This window comes from Gadus macrocephalus, chromosome 7 (genome assembly GCF_031168955.1).
Source record: "Gadus macrocephalus chromosome 7, ASM3116895v1".
In the NCBI taxonomy this organism is placed as follows: Eukaryota; Metazoa; Chordata; class Actinopteri; order Gadiformes; family Gadidae; genus Gadus; species Gadus macrocephalus.
In genome coordinates this window covers 24674361-24688356 of record NC_082388.1, presented here as the reverse complement: position 1 = coordinate 24688356, position 13996 = coordinate 24674361, and the positions used below count along the sequence as shown (strand labels likewise).

At 45.3% G+C, this 13996-nt stretch overlaps 1 protein-coding gene across 2 annotated transcripts in view; it reads left to right on the top strand.

The window, feature by feature from the left end:
• The first annotated feature begins 1802 nt into the window (after positions 1 to 1802).
• The window catches only part of rxfp2a (relaxin family peptide receptor 2a), a 51400-nt gene continuing 39206 nt past the window's right edge, over positions 1803 to 13996 (top strand). The window contains exons 1-3 of one of the 2 annotated variants that reach the window (XM_060057545.1): positions 1803 to 2137; positions 10676 to 10822; positions 13974 to 13996. The exon at positions 13974 to 13996 is cut by the window's right edge and continues 61 nt beyond it. In XM_060057545.1, coding sequence (XP_059913528.1) covers positions 2056 to 2137; positions 10676 to 10822; positions 13974 to 13996 — 252 coding nt within the window. In that variant the 5' untranslated portion in view covers positions 1803 to 2055. Of the gene's footprint in view, positions 2138 to 10672; positions 10823 to 13973 lie in introns of both variants that reach the window. The other variant, XM_060057544.1, reaches the window with a different exon arrangement.

The window sequence follows — 13996 nt, the reverse complement described above, 5'->3', positions numbered from 1 at the left end:
GATCATTGGCTGACTACATGAATAGCTGCACAGAGGAGATTCTTATAGAAGTCTTATGGTCAAATGGTATAGGGTATATACAAATTTGATGTGTTTAGGCCATTTATAAAATCTAGTTAACGTCAATAAAAGTAATTTTCAAACACATTAAGGAAAAGAAAAAAACAAAAGCAAAGACAGATTTTGCAGCAATAGCACACTTTTACTTAAACAGAATGGGAGAGGAATCAGGTTAACAAAACATCCAAGAACATCTAAGCTGTCTCACACATTAACAATGCAACATTAAAACATCATAAAAACATCGCAAAAAAAAAAAGCTGGAATACAAAGAGTTTGCTTTGTATTCCAGCTGGCCTGTTATGAGCACATTTCTATAATCTACTATAGATCCATTTCAAAACATGTTCCATGTAGGACAAAGCATAATACATCCTGGAATGAGTGAAGCTTGCCTGCTGACATGTTAAAATGACACTATTGCCATGAGCAAAGAGCAAAACCATTTGTGTATAGTGTAGGCTACAGTAGCCTATTCAATATTGAATGAAGAAGGTTACTGTACACTCTTTGTCACTGTACAGAGTAGACAATATGATTTGCTTGTACAGCACCTTAAAAAGCTCCCTGTAGCCTATATTCATAGTCACACCCAGCCTCGCTTTCAATATAACACACACTCGCATTCTGTAATCACCGTCAGTAAATAATTATATGAAAACAATATAAAATATCTTCCAACAAGAAACAATAATTTGTTCACTGTAAATGGATAATGGTCAACAGATGCGGAATGTTCAGCTGTCAGAAATGTGTTGTGATCACTTGTATTCCTCATAGCTCTCAGGCTGTGAGGAAATCAGCAGCCCGCGATCACAGCTCCTCTGATGTGAACGCGCACAGAGCGCAAAGCTCAGAGCCAGACAATAATAATAATAATAATAATACATTTAATTTAGAGGCGCCTTTCAAGTCACCCAAGGTCACCAAAACCACTTAGTAAAAATTACCACCGTCATCATACCAGTTAACTCTGACCGGGGCTTTAGGTTTTGTTGAGCCGGATAATGAACACAGAGCCTGGATATGTTGAGCCTCCGTCGTAGTAAAGCCCTCAGGTCTTCTCTTCATGTAATAACTTCATGTTAACTGCACTGAAATCTTCATAACTTCATAAGTTCTCATTTTCAAATGATTATGAATAGGCCTACTATTATTGTTATTTGAAGCCGTGTCAGTCTTGACTGTGGGTGATGGTGTCCTCTGTGTCTGCTAGTGTCGATAATACAGTAATATTTTTGTCTACATTATCAAACGGAAGAACATTTATTATGAAGAGCACAGGGCAACGAAGCACACTAGCCAATCAGAGGACCCGCCCACCGACGGAAACCAGATATTGAGTGGTAAATTCGTTTTGAAGAACCAAAAAACGAATAAACGAACTGAAATTTTGATTTTATTTTTTAGGACGAAAAAGAACGAAAAAAGAAAGAACGAAAATACGGCTTGTTTTCTGGTTTCTGCTTGTGTCAATTATTCCCAGAAAACAGACTAATAAAACGTAGGCCTACCTTGCTCTAACGGGACAGTGACGTCGACCTCGTGAGACTCGGATTAATTTACTGCTCACAAAGTGTGTGTGTGTGTGTGTGTGTGTGTGTGTGTGTGTGTGTGTGTGTGTGTGTGTGTGTGTGTGTGTGTGTGTGTGTGTGTGTGTGTGTGTGTGTGTGAGAGGGGGGGGGGGGGGGGGGGGAGAGAGAGAGAGAGAGAGAGAGATGGAGAGAGAGAGAGAGAGAGACAGACAGAGAGAGAGACTAGTGAGCGCATCAGAGACCGGTATGAGGAACACGAGAGGATGTCACCCGGTTTTTTGTTTTTTGGCCACCCGGTCCGGAACCATAACTTGGCGTCTTGATACATCTCTTAAGAGCTCCGATTGATTTCCACAGAACCATGGGATTTCTTTGGGACTAACTGATTTGGTCCACAGATATCCAGAGTCTCTCTGGGAAAAGGCGCGGGTACGACGGACGAGATCAAGATCAACTTAACATGACCGTGGGGAAAGTTCCGGAGGGGCTTCAATTCACCATGCTCATGACCCTCCTCTGCCTGAGCAACAACGAGATTAAAGGTAAGTGGCGATGACAATAGCAAGCACGAAGGGAATCCTCTGGATTTATATCGGAATAAGAAAATACTAATACTAATTGCATATTTCGTGCTGTGTGACGTGACGTGTGTGCATGCACATTGTATTTTGTCAAATTATACTTCTGATTAAAGAATTGAAGAACTTTTGGAAACGCTTGGATCTCAACAATTATCAGTAAAGCAGACGCATGGCAGAGAACCCTAGAATCTCTTCATTTTCGGTGTCATTGGTAATTGGTTAGTTGGTAACACATTAACATCACGGTACATTAATTTACCATTAATTAACATTAGTTAATCCGGGATAAGCTTAGCACATACAGGTTGTGTGCCTCTCCCTCTTATGTCGACGTGCGTAAGCCCCATGCGTATGTAGTTGTACTCAGATGGCCTACTTTATTGTTAAGTGTCATAAACGTCAACAGCTTGCTGACGATTGGTTGCTTCTCTTTGCATGGAAGGCAACGAAATATATATAAAAAGTCATAATCCTAAATTTAAAATATAGATAGAAACACTGATATAAGATACCACAACACTTTGATATTTAGAAACATATTATTCTAATAGCAATGAGGTTTTCCATACATCATTCAGTCTATAGAAGGGAAAACATATTAGCAAATGCCATGACAAGTTAACCAGAGTCTTGAGTGATGTGTTAAATGTTCTGGCTCTATCTGCCAAGCAGCCAAGACAAAGAAAAATCTTCCTTTTCCTTGAACCAAATCTTTGGATCAAAAAGCAGACGTTACGATAGGTGACGTTATTGTGTTAATTTTTCTTCTTCACTAATCGATAATAACAATTTGATCTCCGAAAACCTTCCAGCAATCGAAAAATGCATCTGATTGATGGACTCATCGTTGCAGCTTTAAACGAGGTAATGGCTCATCATATCAGCTAGTGACTCGAGAGAAATTAAAATGACAAACCGAAGAGTTGGTTATGTGTGTAATTAATGATGATAATTAAAACCAATAGCACAAATCTGTTGCCTTAACATCGTGACTGTGATTGTGTGTGTGCGTGCCTGCGTGCGCGCGTGTGTGTATTTGTGTGTGAGTGTCAGTGCGTGAATGTGTGTGCCTGTGTGTGTGAGTGTGTGTGCGTGCATGTGCGTGGCGTGCCTGTGTGTGTGTGTGTATATATTTGCGTGTATGTGTGTGTGTGTGTCTGTGAGTGTGAGTGTGTGTGCGTGCATGTGCGTGCCTGTGTTTGTGTGTCTACAAATGTGCGCGTGTGTGTGTGTGTGTGTACATATGTGCGTGTGCGTGTGAGTGCTTGGTTGTGGTTGTGCATGTGTGTGTGTGCGGGTGTGCCTCTGGGTTGCTTGACACCTCATGCACTACCAGAGTTCATCACCTGGCTGATGCACGTCTGCCAGTTTGCGCCCTCATCACAGCCTGGGGGTCAGTGGAAGGGGAGGATTGGACCAATGAGAGGCCGGGGGTCAGTGGAAGGGGAGGATTGGACCAATGAGAGGCCGGGGGTCAGTGGAAGGAGAGGAATGGACCAATGAGAGGCCGGGGGTCAGTGGAAGGGGAGGATTGGACCAATGAGAGGCCGGGGGTCAGTGGAAGGGGAGGATTGGACCAATGAGAGGCCGGGGGTCAGTGGAAGGGGAGGATTGGACCAATGAGAGGCCGGGGGTCAGTGGAAGGGGAGGAATGGACCAATGAGAGGCCGGGGGTCAGTGGAAGGGGAGGATTGGACCAATGAGAGGCCGGGGGTCAGGGGAAGGGGAGGAATGGACCAATGAGAGGCCGGGGGGTCAGTGGAAGGGGAGGAATGGACCAATGAGAGGCCGGGGGGTCAGTGGAAGGGGAGGAATGGACCAATGAGAGGCCGGGGGGTCAGTGGAAGGGGAGGAATGGACCAATGAGAGGCCGGGGGGATGATTCGTGGGCCGTGTTGGTCCAAGAGCCAGGGTGGGCACCCAGGGGTCTCACACACACACACACACACACACACACACACACACACACACACCATCCAAGCCAATGACAGAACTGCGTCTGTGTGTCTGTGTGTGTGTGCGTGCGTGCACGGGGCGTGCACGGGGCGTGCGTGCGTGCGTGGATGTTGGCTGGTTTAGGCCCCGTTTACACGAACGGAAAACGCAGATATTTCCACGCGGTCTGGCCTCTCATTTACACGAAAACGCAGTTTTTGTCACAGAAAACGATCATTTCTAAAAACTCCGGCCAAAGTGGAGATTTCTGAAAACGCCGGTTACGTGTTGTCGTGTCAACGGGGAGAAACGGGGTTTTAGGTTCTGAAACGTCACATTATGCGCCAGGAAATGCTTAACGTCATACGAGCGCCCTATGTTTACAGTTTGTTTGTTACAGGAAGACGCTCCTGTTATTCGTTGTTGTTGATTCTGAGGATTCTGATTGGCTTGCATGGCTTTATCCTTCTCCCTACACTGCCGCCCATAGGTTTGGCATAGTTATAATGTCCCAACGGCGTATTTATCCGTTTTGATGTAAACGACAACTTTTTTGAAAACGATGTTGTGTGCACAATGTTATTTTTGAAAACGGAGGGGGGGAAATATTAGTTTCTATAAATACCCTGCTACGTATAAACGTGGCCTTAAGCAGCCTCACCTGGCTCAGGGAGCGATCTCTTTCTGAGTGTGTGTGCTGCTGACGGCTGGTTTAACCTGTGCACGCTGATTACTCAATGTGCAACAGGTGTGAAGCCTCACCCAGCCCCAGAGTCCACTCCGACTCGTTCAGGGGAGGCTCTCAGGCTGTGAGGAAGTGGTCAAAAAAGCTATAGAAAAGATGTTGTAGCTCTTAAAACTTTTGCGGGGGCTCCCATGGCTGGAACAAAGGTATCTTCACTGTAAGTATTTTGCTGCGTGGTTTGCTCTATCTGCGTACATCAGTCAAATAGTCTGCATTTGTTTTCAATGGGAGTTTACCACTGTTAAAATTAGGTGCTTAACCTCAATGTGAAGTTAATGGATAAAGATTCTGTACAAGAGACATTTAGTTTATCGTTCCACATCATTAAAGGACAATCACAAAACAACAACAGTGACATTCCCCTTTTTAAGTATGCAGATGACATGGCTCTGGTGGCCGACATCAAGGATCACTCCTCTCTGGCTGCCTACTATCAGCAGGTCAACGCCCTGATGCAGTGGATCAAAGAGAGCTCTTTGGAGCTCAACATCTCCAAGACCAAGGAGCTGTGTTGTGGGGGGAGGCAAACATCTTCCCCCCAACCTCTCTTTGAACCTCTGAGGCTGAATGGGCAGACAGTGGAGCAGGTAGAGGCCTTTAGATACCTGGGCACAGATATGGACACCCACCTATCCTTCTCCCAGCCCACAGACTCTGGGCCCTATCTTGCATCCGGCGCAAGTGACTTAGTCACTGGCGCATGTGTCGTTGCTAGTTTACAACTGGCGCAGAGCGTTCTTTTCCCACCACCGCCACTCGCCGGTAAATTAGGGATTGATCATGCGCCCCAAGGGGCGGTTCGGCGGAAGGAGGAGGCGTGTTCTGGCGCAAACGGTATTTTGCCGTTTCTGAATACCATTGCGCTACTGACCAGGAGATACCTGGTTTAAAGTCAGTGGCGCGTTGTTCAGATGCTATTTTAAAGGGGTAGTTCGGAATTTTGGACATAGGGCCTGATTCCCAAGTGAGCATTGGTATTCTATATCACTGGAGACAGTTTTCAACACATTTCATACAGTCCTTCTAGTTGCAGAGTTTGCTCGTGCTAGGCTAGCGCAAGTCAACGGGCAATGCTAGCCTGCTATTAAAAACAGTCTTACCCACTCCACAGTACACCCGAGGTAAATCAATTATAACGCCAGACTATAAATCTAAATGTCTGTTTATAGAATAATGTTAGAAATAAAACCAACCTTGCATTGCATTGCATTTTGAGGGAATTGCGGGGTCTCAGCAGCAGTGTTTATATTCCTGTACGTAGGCTACGGCAGCGGCGGACTGATACCTAGGTTACCTGCCGCTGTCATTGCTACAAACGCAGAGTACAGTGAACGAAGGAATTCTATAAGCGTATTCAATTAACAAGATATGCCCACGTTTGGAGGAGTTTGCGATGCATCTGCTTTTGAAGACGATTATGAGGAATTTGTTGTATCCAACGAACCGTACATGTACGAGCCGGTGTTTTGATGTCCAAGCCAGCAGCAACAAGCCACAGTTGAGTCCTTTCTGGATCTCGCACTGGAAATTGGTGGAAACTTTGTGGTGCCCATCTGTACCGTTTATTTCTACAATTTCTAAAAGCACACTGAACCATCATGTTGCCTAGTCGTTCAATTGCGCTTCTGTCCCACGCTTCTCTGTTTACGTTCTTCTGTCGTGATTCGGTTACAAACCTAACCAGCGCATAGTAAAATTCCGCTTCTGCTGAGAAAGTAGTCCCTCGATGATTCATGCGATGCAAGGTTAGTTTTATTTCTAACATTATTCTATCAACACAGACATTTAAATCTATAGTCTGGCGTTATAATTGATTGACCTCGGGTGTACTGTGGAGTGGGTAAGACTGTTTTTAATAGCAGGCTAGCATTGCCCGTTGACTTGCGCTAGCCTAGCACGAGCAAACTCTGCAACTAGAAGGACTGTATGAAATGTGTTGAAAACTGTCTCCAGTGATATAGAATACCAATGCTCACTTGGGAATCAGGCCCTATGTCCAAAATTCCGAACTACCCCTTTAAGGGCGCATGCATACATGCGCATGCGATGCATACGGATTGCTTGTGCACCTCGCGCATACACTTTGCCTCTCCCATCTACCTAGCCGCACATTCTTGGTAAATTATTTGGGAAAGAACAGCTGATGCAGCGGTAATAAGTTGTACTTTTAAATCAATGCATCTGCAAACACCGTACAGCAAACACATCTTTTCTTGACAGAGACATCGTGTAGGCCTACATGCCCATAACTTTTAGGATTGATGAGTATTTGATCGTGAAAAACATTGTTTTACCGCGAGTGAGTGTTAAAAAGAATGAATGAATGCGGGCGCGCGTGTGTGCTCCGTTTAAACACACGCAAACTAAACACGTAACGCATAATACAATCAATGGCAATGTCTATTACCGCGGGGACACATGCATATTAGGATAGCATACAATACTGATAAGAAACAATGTTTATAATGTATTGCGTATATCATTAAATAGAACCACAGTTACCGTATGATATGTTATATCATATACGTTTCAGACCGTTAAAATAGGGCCCTCTGTGTTAAATGCGTTATTAACGGCGGTAACGCAGACCAATTTTAACGGCGTTAATTTTTTTATCGCGCAATCAGATTTTTTTTTGAGATTAATCGCGATTAAATATTTTAATCGCTTGACAGCACTAATTATAATGTATGAAAAAAAATCATGCTTTTTTTCCACTGAGGGTGTTTGCACTGCTGCCTCGTCTTAAACCTCCTGCTCTGTGTTTGGAAGAAGGTAAATAAAGTGAAGACACAGCTTGGTGAACATTATATAATCACAAGCTCTGCTGCTGCATGACATGGGGGAATTGGGAACTGTTGCTTGGGGAGGCAGATGACTTTGCCAGATGCTGGCTAAGTCCTAAATGAGAGCTGAGAGAAAAATTATTCCATGTATACAAAACAAACATCACAAGTGTTTGTTTGTTTGTTTCTCTCTCACTCACTGGTGCTGTCTTTAGAGCTCCATAGCTACAATAATAGTTACTATTGTAAGAGTTGGGCATGGTGAGAAGCGCCAGATAAATGCTATTGGTTTTTCCTCGTTATTATTTATTACACACATAACCCGATCACGGCCCATTAAAGGCTACGGAGAGCTCCCAGTGGCCGCTTGCCATGTTGGAATTCTGCCATCCTGTTTGTCATTTTAATTTCTCTCGTGTCACTAGTTGACTCATTTGATGAGTCCATAAATCCGATAAATTAATAGTAATTAGGGATAGGGTATTATAAACATAAAGCATAAAAGTAAGTTCTGTTGCCTCATTTTGGATTTTGGATTGAGAGGAAGCAGGAAGAATCACAAAGGAAACAGTGTTAAACAGTTGCACCATAATGTTGAAGTAACCAGTACCAGACGACAGCCAGTTCGTCGGGAGCAGTCAGGGTGAGGTGTCTTGCTCGGGGACCACTCGACACTCCGCTAGGAGGAGCCGGGATCAAACTAGCAACCTTCCAACCTACCCCCCGAGCTACGAACCGACCTCAGCAGAGTTCTGGTTCTGATGCCCAGTATCGTTGTAGTAGTTTGTCCCCTCTGAAACTCTCTGCCTCAGTTCTTCACAAAGCTTAAACAGAAACGCTGCTTATATAGCTGCCTGATTGGTGGTTCTTTGTGTCCCTTGCCCCACCATATTGGGATACGGGTTAAAGGTCTTCATGGTCTGACAGCCCCCCTAGACTGGGTAGCCCCCCGCCCATTCTGCCGGCGATTTGAGTTCGCCCCGCAGAAGGATCTGGAGAAGAGCAATACATTTCTTTCTGCTTCCGATCTGCTTTTGCGGGAGCCAGTCCCCAAGCTGGCTTTTCCCCTTGGCGCGCTATTGGCTGGTTTAACACAATGACGACAGGGAAGCGACGGCAAGCAGCCGATCGCGTACAGAGTCAGTTGAACTACGCCTGTTGATCACGCCTCTTGTGCTGAAGAAAATGACAGCAACGTGGCCAACGTGACCAACGTGCAATCTATGATTGAGTTTGGTCCGGCAATAGCCAGGCTAAGAGCCCCCCTCAGCTGAGCTTAGTGTCAGTTAGTGAAATAGGAAGCTTTCTCTTCTGTCTTATTATTAGGTGTCCCCCTTCAGGGCCAACGTAGATAATTATGCCAATGTTATCGTTGTGTTGCCTGGATATTCACCGGATCAGGGACACAAGCATTGTCCAAAAGTATCCAAGGATTATCCCCAAACCATCTAATCATCAGATGTGTGCCCGGGGGCCAAACGTAGCCAACTTTTTATCTTCCAATATCACGGCTGGCCTTTTTTGGACCAAACACGTTTAGCTAGGGATATTATTAACCAACAAAATGTTCTTTTTTTGTGTAATCTCTTAGATAGCTGTTTGATCCACAGCCAGATTGACTAATATCCGGCGTTTCCATCTCAATGCTACTTTTGTCGCGTTCTTTCAGCCTCTGTGAGCCTCAGGCTGGTTCTCTGGCCTAAGGGCTCTCTGTTCAACCTCCACACCTTTTATTTGCATTTACTTTTAGGGCGTTTAGCAGACACTTTTTCCAAAGCTTCTTACCATAAGAACATCTGTCAGAAGAAGAGAAACAATATAAGAATATGTCGCTGTCGCTGCAGTTAGGATGTTTATAGAACCAAATGCAAAGCACCGACAATCACTAGGTTGACTCATTCCCCATCTACAACAAATTTAGCGAGGATAAGACTTTAACCACACCACATGCCAAGATCAACACACGATCGCATGGCCAAAAACGCAGAGACAGAGAACCACATAGCTGGGTTGGAGCCCGGAAATAAACATCTCAAATCTTTAATCTTGATCATCTTGAACGACTTTGTTAGTTAGTGGAAACATTGAACGATACAGTTTAACTACTGTGAAGGCTTTTGACGTTTGACGAAAGGCAGCTTACAACGTGACCGCATAACTTGTGAAATAGATAACTGTTAAATCAGACCCGGGGTGTAGGACACTAGCCAAGAATATAAATGTTGCATCTTCGTGTTTGAACTGAAACCGAGCTTGAAACATTTGTTTCTAACCCAAAAATCAGCCACTAGAAATTTCATAACATGACTTGTTTCCCGGAGAGGAAGGAAGGAGGGTACAAGGACAAAGAATTGAAAAAGGGATATTAATAACGGTTCAAGTCCCGTGGCAGCACGGCGATAGAGGAACCAACTCCAAGGGCTCAAGCTGCCCTCACGAACAGAAACACAACAGTAGGAATCATAAATACAATCAAACCGCTTGGATCTGATACGGTCTGGGTCACCTTTTCACAGATTGTATTAGATATTGTGAAAATGTCACTCCCACTCACACATTAGATTTATCCTTCCACGCACCAATAGAAACTCAAGAAAGATTGCTTTTAACTTCTACGCTCCTGATGGATGGCATAAACTTCAGGACTCACTAAAACTGGAGAGATTGGTCTCAATTGAGAGATTCAAGGGGGGGGATTTAAATCGCATTTGATGAGGATTGCTCGTGTTTTTAATGATTTTTTTAGTTATCCCGTTATATTGTTTTTTTTATTTATTTACTTTATGTATTGCAGTGTTGCTCTGGTTGTTTGACCCGCCGTTCATATCTGTTGTGTATTTGGATTTCTGTTTCTATTTTTATATGTTGTAATCAGGTCGTCATGGAAAAAGAGAGCCTATTCTCACTGGCCTTTTTCCCTGGATAAATAAAGGTTTTATAATATTATTATGTTATGACATTGATCTAAGCCGCCTCCCCTCTCTCTCCGTCCGTCCGTCCGTCCGTCCGTCCGTCCGTCCGTCCTCCCAGCAGCAGCCATGGTGACCAGCAGGGCGGCGCTGGAGGGAGCGTGTCCCCTGGGCCAGTTCCCCTGTGGTAACATGAGCCTCTGCCTGCCCCAGAAGCTGCATTGCAACGGACACAGGGACTGTCCCAACGGGGCGGACGAACGCCACTGCGGTGAGGACCTGTGTGTGTGTGTGTGTGTGTATGTGTGTGTGTGTGTGTGTGTGTGCAGGCATTTGTGTGTGTGTGTGCAGGCATTTGTGTGTGTGTCTGTGTGTTGGTGTGTGTGCGTGCGCACATGTATGCCTTACAAATACCAATAGAGGCACAGTGCACATTATTTTAATTTCATTAATCAGAAATACTAAATCGGTCTTTAATAATTCATTTTCCAGCCAAACACAATGCCATACATAATGCTAAGTTATGGTTGCACTAAACAACAATTACCTTTTATCTGAAACCCAATCCTTAGTCTCTAAGTATTACTAATAAACCTTATATTTATTATCAGGAACCAAATTTTCCCTACTCAAAGCTTCTGGTGGTTATAAGAAACACATTTCAAAAAGAATTACGACCGCAACCAGAGAGAAGACATCTCATTATGGTAAAGGCCAAAATAATGAGCTGAAATGTTAGCTTGAGGCTAGATTGTGCTGCGAGACTAGAACAGAACGCAGTGCTTCAAAATAAAATGTGATTACGGTTCAAAGGGACATGGAACTTCCAAATTAACGCATTTCGTTATTTTTGTTACAACTGTGCTATGTCAAACCGGACACAGTAGACGTAATAGCCTTATTTTTGTGTCTTATGTGTAGCCAAGAAGTACCAGTCCATTAGCTTGTCACAGACAAACTGCGAAACCTGTAAACCCCCCAAAAAAGGCTGCCACATTTGTTCATTACTTTCATCCAGAATCAGAATCAGAAAGGATTTTATTGCCAAGAAGGGTCTTACACCAACAAGGAATTTGTCTTGGTGAATAAGGTGCATACATTAGGACAATAAACAATGAACAAACAGTGACTATCAAATATACAATACAACACAATGTATAAACAAGCAGGGAAATAAGTGATAAGTTAAAAATAGGATAAAATAGAATAAAGACTAAAGTAAAAGCTACTTAAAAAATTATAAGAATTTACCAATTGTTGATGGGTATGAGTGCCAGAGTCAGTGCCAGTCAGTGGGGGTGGCGGTCCCGGGACCTGTTAAGGATCCCAACTGAAGAGGGGAAGAAACTGTTCAAGTGGCGGGAGGTTTAGGTCCTGATGGACCACAGCCTCCTGCCAGAGGGGAGAGTTTCAAATAGTCTGTGTCCAGGATGGGAGGGGTCGGCCATAATCCTGCCTGCCGCCTCAGAGCCCTGGAGCTGTGGCAGGTCCTGGAGGGATGGAAGGTTGCGTATGATACGCTGCAGTCTGCTCTTGTCCTTTTACATTTACATTTAGGGCATTTAGCAGACGCTTTTATCCAAAGCGACCTACAATAAGTACATTTGTCATAAGAAGTGCAACAATATATCGCTGTCGGTACAGAAAGGGTGTTCATAGAACCAAGTGCAAGGAAAACAATCGCCAGGCTAACCAATTCCCCGTGTTACAGCAATGATAGCAGCTACTGCAGTTGCTACACAGTACTATAAGTACTATAATACAATACAATGCAACACAACACAATACAGAGTACAATGGTGGCCAGAAGGGGGAGGGTGGCTATGCAGAGTCGAGGTGGACTCTGAACAGGTGAGTCTTGAGTCTTTTTCGGAAGATAGTGAGCGACTCTGCGGTCCTGAGAGCGGCAGGGAGCTCGTTCCACCACTGAGGTCCCAAAACCGAGAAAAGTAGTGACTTTGCTGAACGGCCTTTGCTAGCTCTTAGCGATGGCGGTTCCAGACGTCCAGCTGAGGTAGTTGAGCGGAGGGATCGAGCTGGGGTGTGTGGCTTTAGCAATGCTTGGAGGTAGCCAGAGGCAGTTCCATCGACTGCCTTGTATGCCAGTACCATCGTCTTAAATTTGATGCGAGCTACTACAGTCAGGGAGCCAGTGGAGGTCCCGGAAGAGGGGGGTCGGTAGGTTGAACACGAGGCGCGCTGACGCATTCTGGATGCGCTGCAAAGGTTTAATCGCAGAGGCAGGGAGTCCAGCCAGGAGTGAGTTGCAGTAGTCGAGGCGGGAGATGACCAGTGATTGGACTAGAAGCTGAGCTGCTTCCCTTGTGAGGAAGGGCCGGATTCTGCGGATGTTGTAAAGTGCAAATCTGCAGGATCGGGCCCACGCAGTGATGTTTGCGGTGCAGCGTAACTGATTGTCCAATACCACACCGAGGTTTCTGGCAGTTGGAGAAGGAAATACAGTGATGTTCTCAACGGTGACCAGTAAGTCCATGTGTGGGCAATCTTTCCCTGGGATTAGGAGGAGCTCGGTTTTGTTGAGGATAAGCCTCAGGTGATGGGCAGTTGTCCAGGTGCTGACGTCCGCCCGGGCATTCCGATATGCGTGTTGCAATCAGTCCTTAGCCGCAGCAGCAGTGTACCAGACAGTGATGGATGAGGTGAGGATAGACTCAATGATGGCAGTGTAGAAGTGCAACAACATAGTCTTTGGCAGGTTGAATCTGTTCAGCTGGCGCAGGAAGAACATCCTCTGCTGGCCTTTTTTGGTGAGGGACCTGATTTTGAGCCATTTTAGGTCCTGGGTCATTTTAGGTCCTGGGTGATGATGGTGCCCAGGAAGCGGCAAGACTCCACAGAGTCGACTGGGGAGCCACACAGGATGATGGGGGCGGATGGGGCTGGGTTCCCCCTGCAATCCACAATAATCTCCGCTGTTTTTAAAGCGTCAAGATCCAGGTTGTTCTGGCTGCACCAGGTCACCAGATGGTCAATCTCCCACCTGTAGGCGGACTCATCCCCACCAGAGATGAGCCCGATGAGCGTGGTATCGTCCGTGAACCTCAGGAGCTTGACGGACTGGTGACTGGAGGTGCAGCTGTTTGTGTGTACAGGGAGATGAGCAGAGGGGAAAGAACACAGCCTTTGGGGGATCCAGTGCTGATGGTCTGGGATTCTGATAAATGTTTCCCCAGCTTCACACGCTGCTTCCTGTCAGACAGGGAGTCTATGATCCACACGTGGAGAAATGAAAGGAACGGAGCTCTATGTTTCAGGGCTCGTCAGTGCCTTCAGATTACACTGGGCCGTGTTTCATCAAAAGACCACATGACCTTTAAAAGGCTCCGGCAGGTGAGAAGGTCGTGGCGTGACTCTGCGTGGCGGTGATCATTAACCTTATCCGTGTGGGTCTCCTTCAACAGGGGACAACATTGGCTGGGCCGAC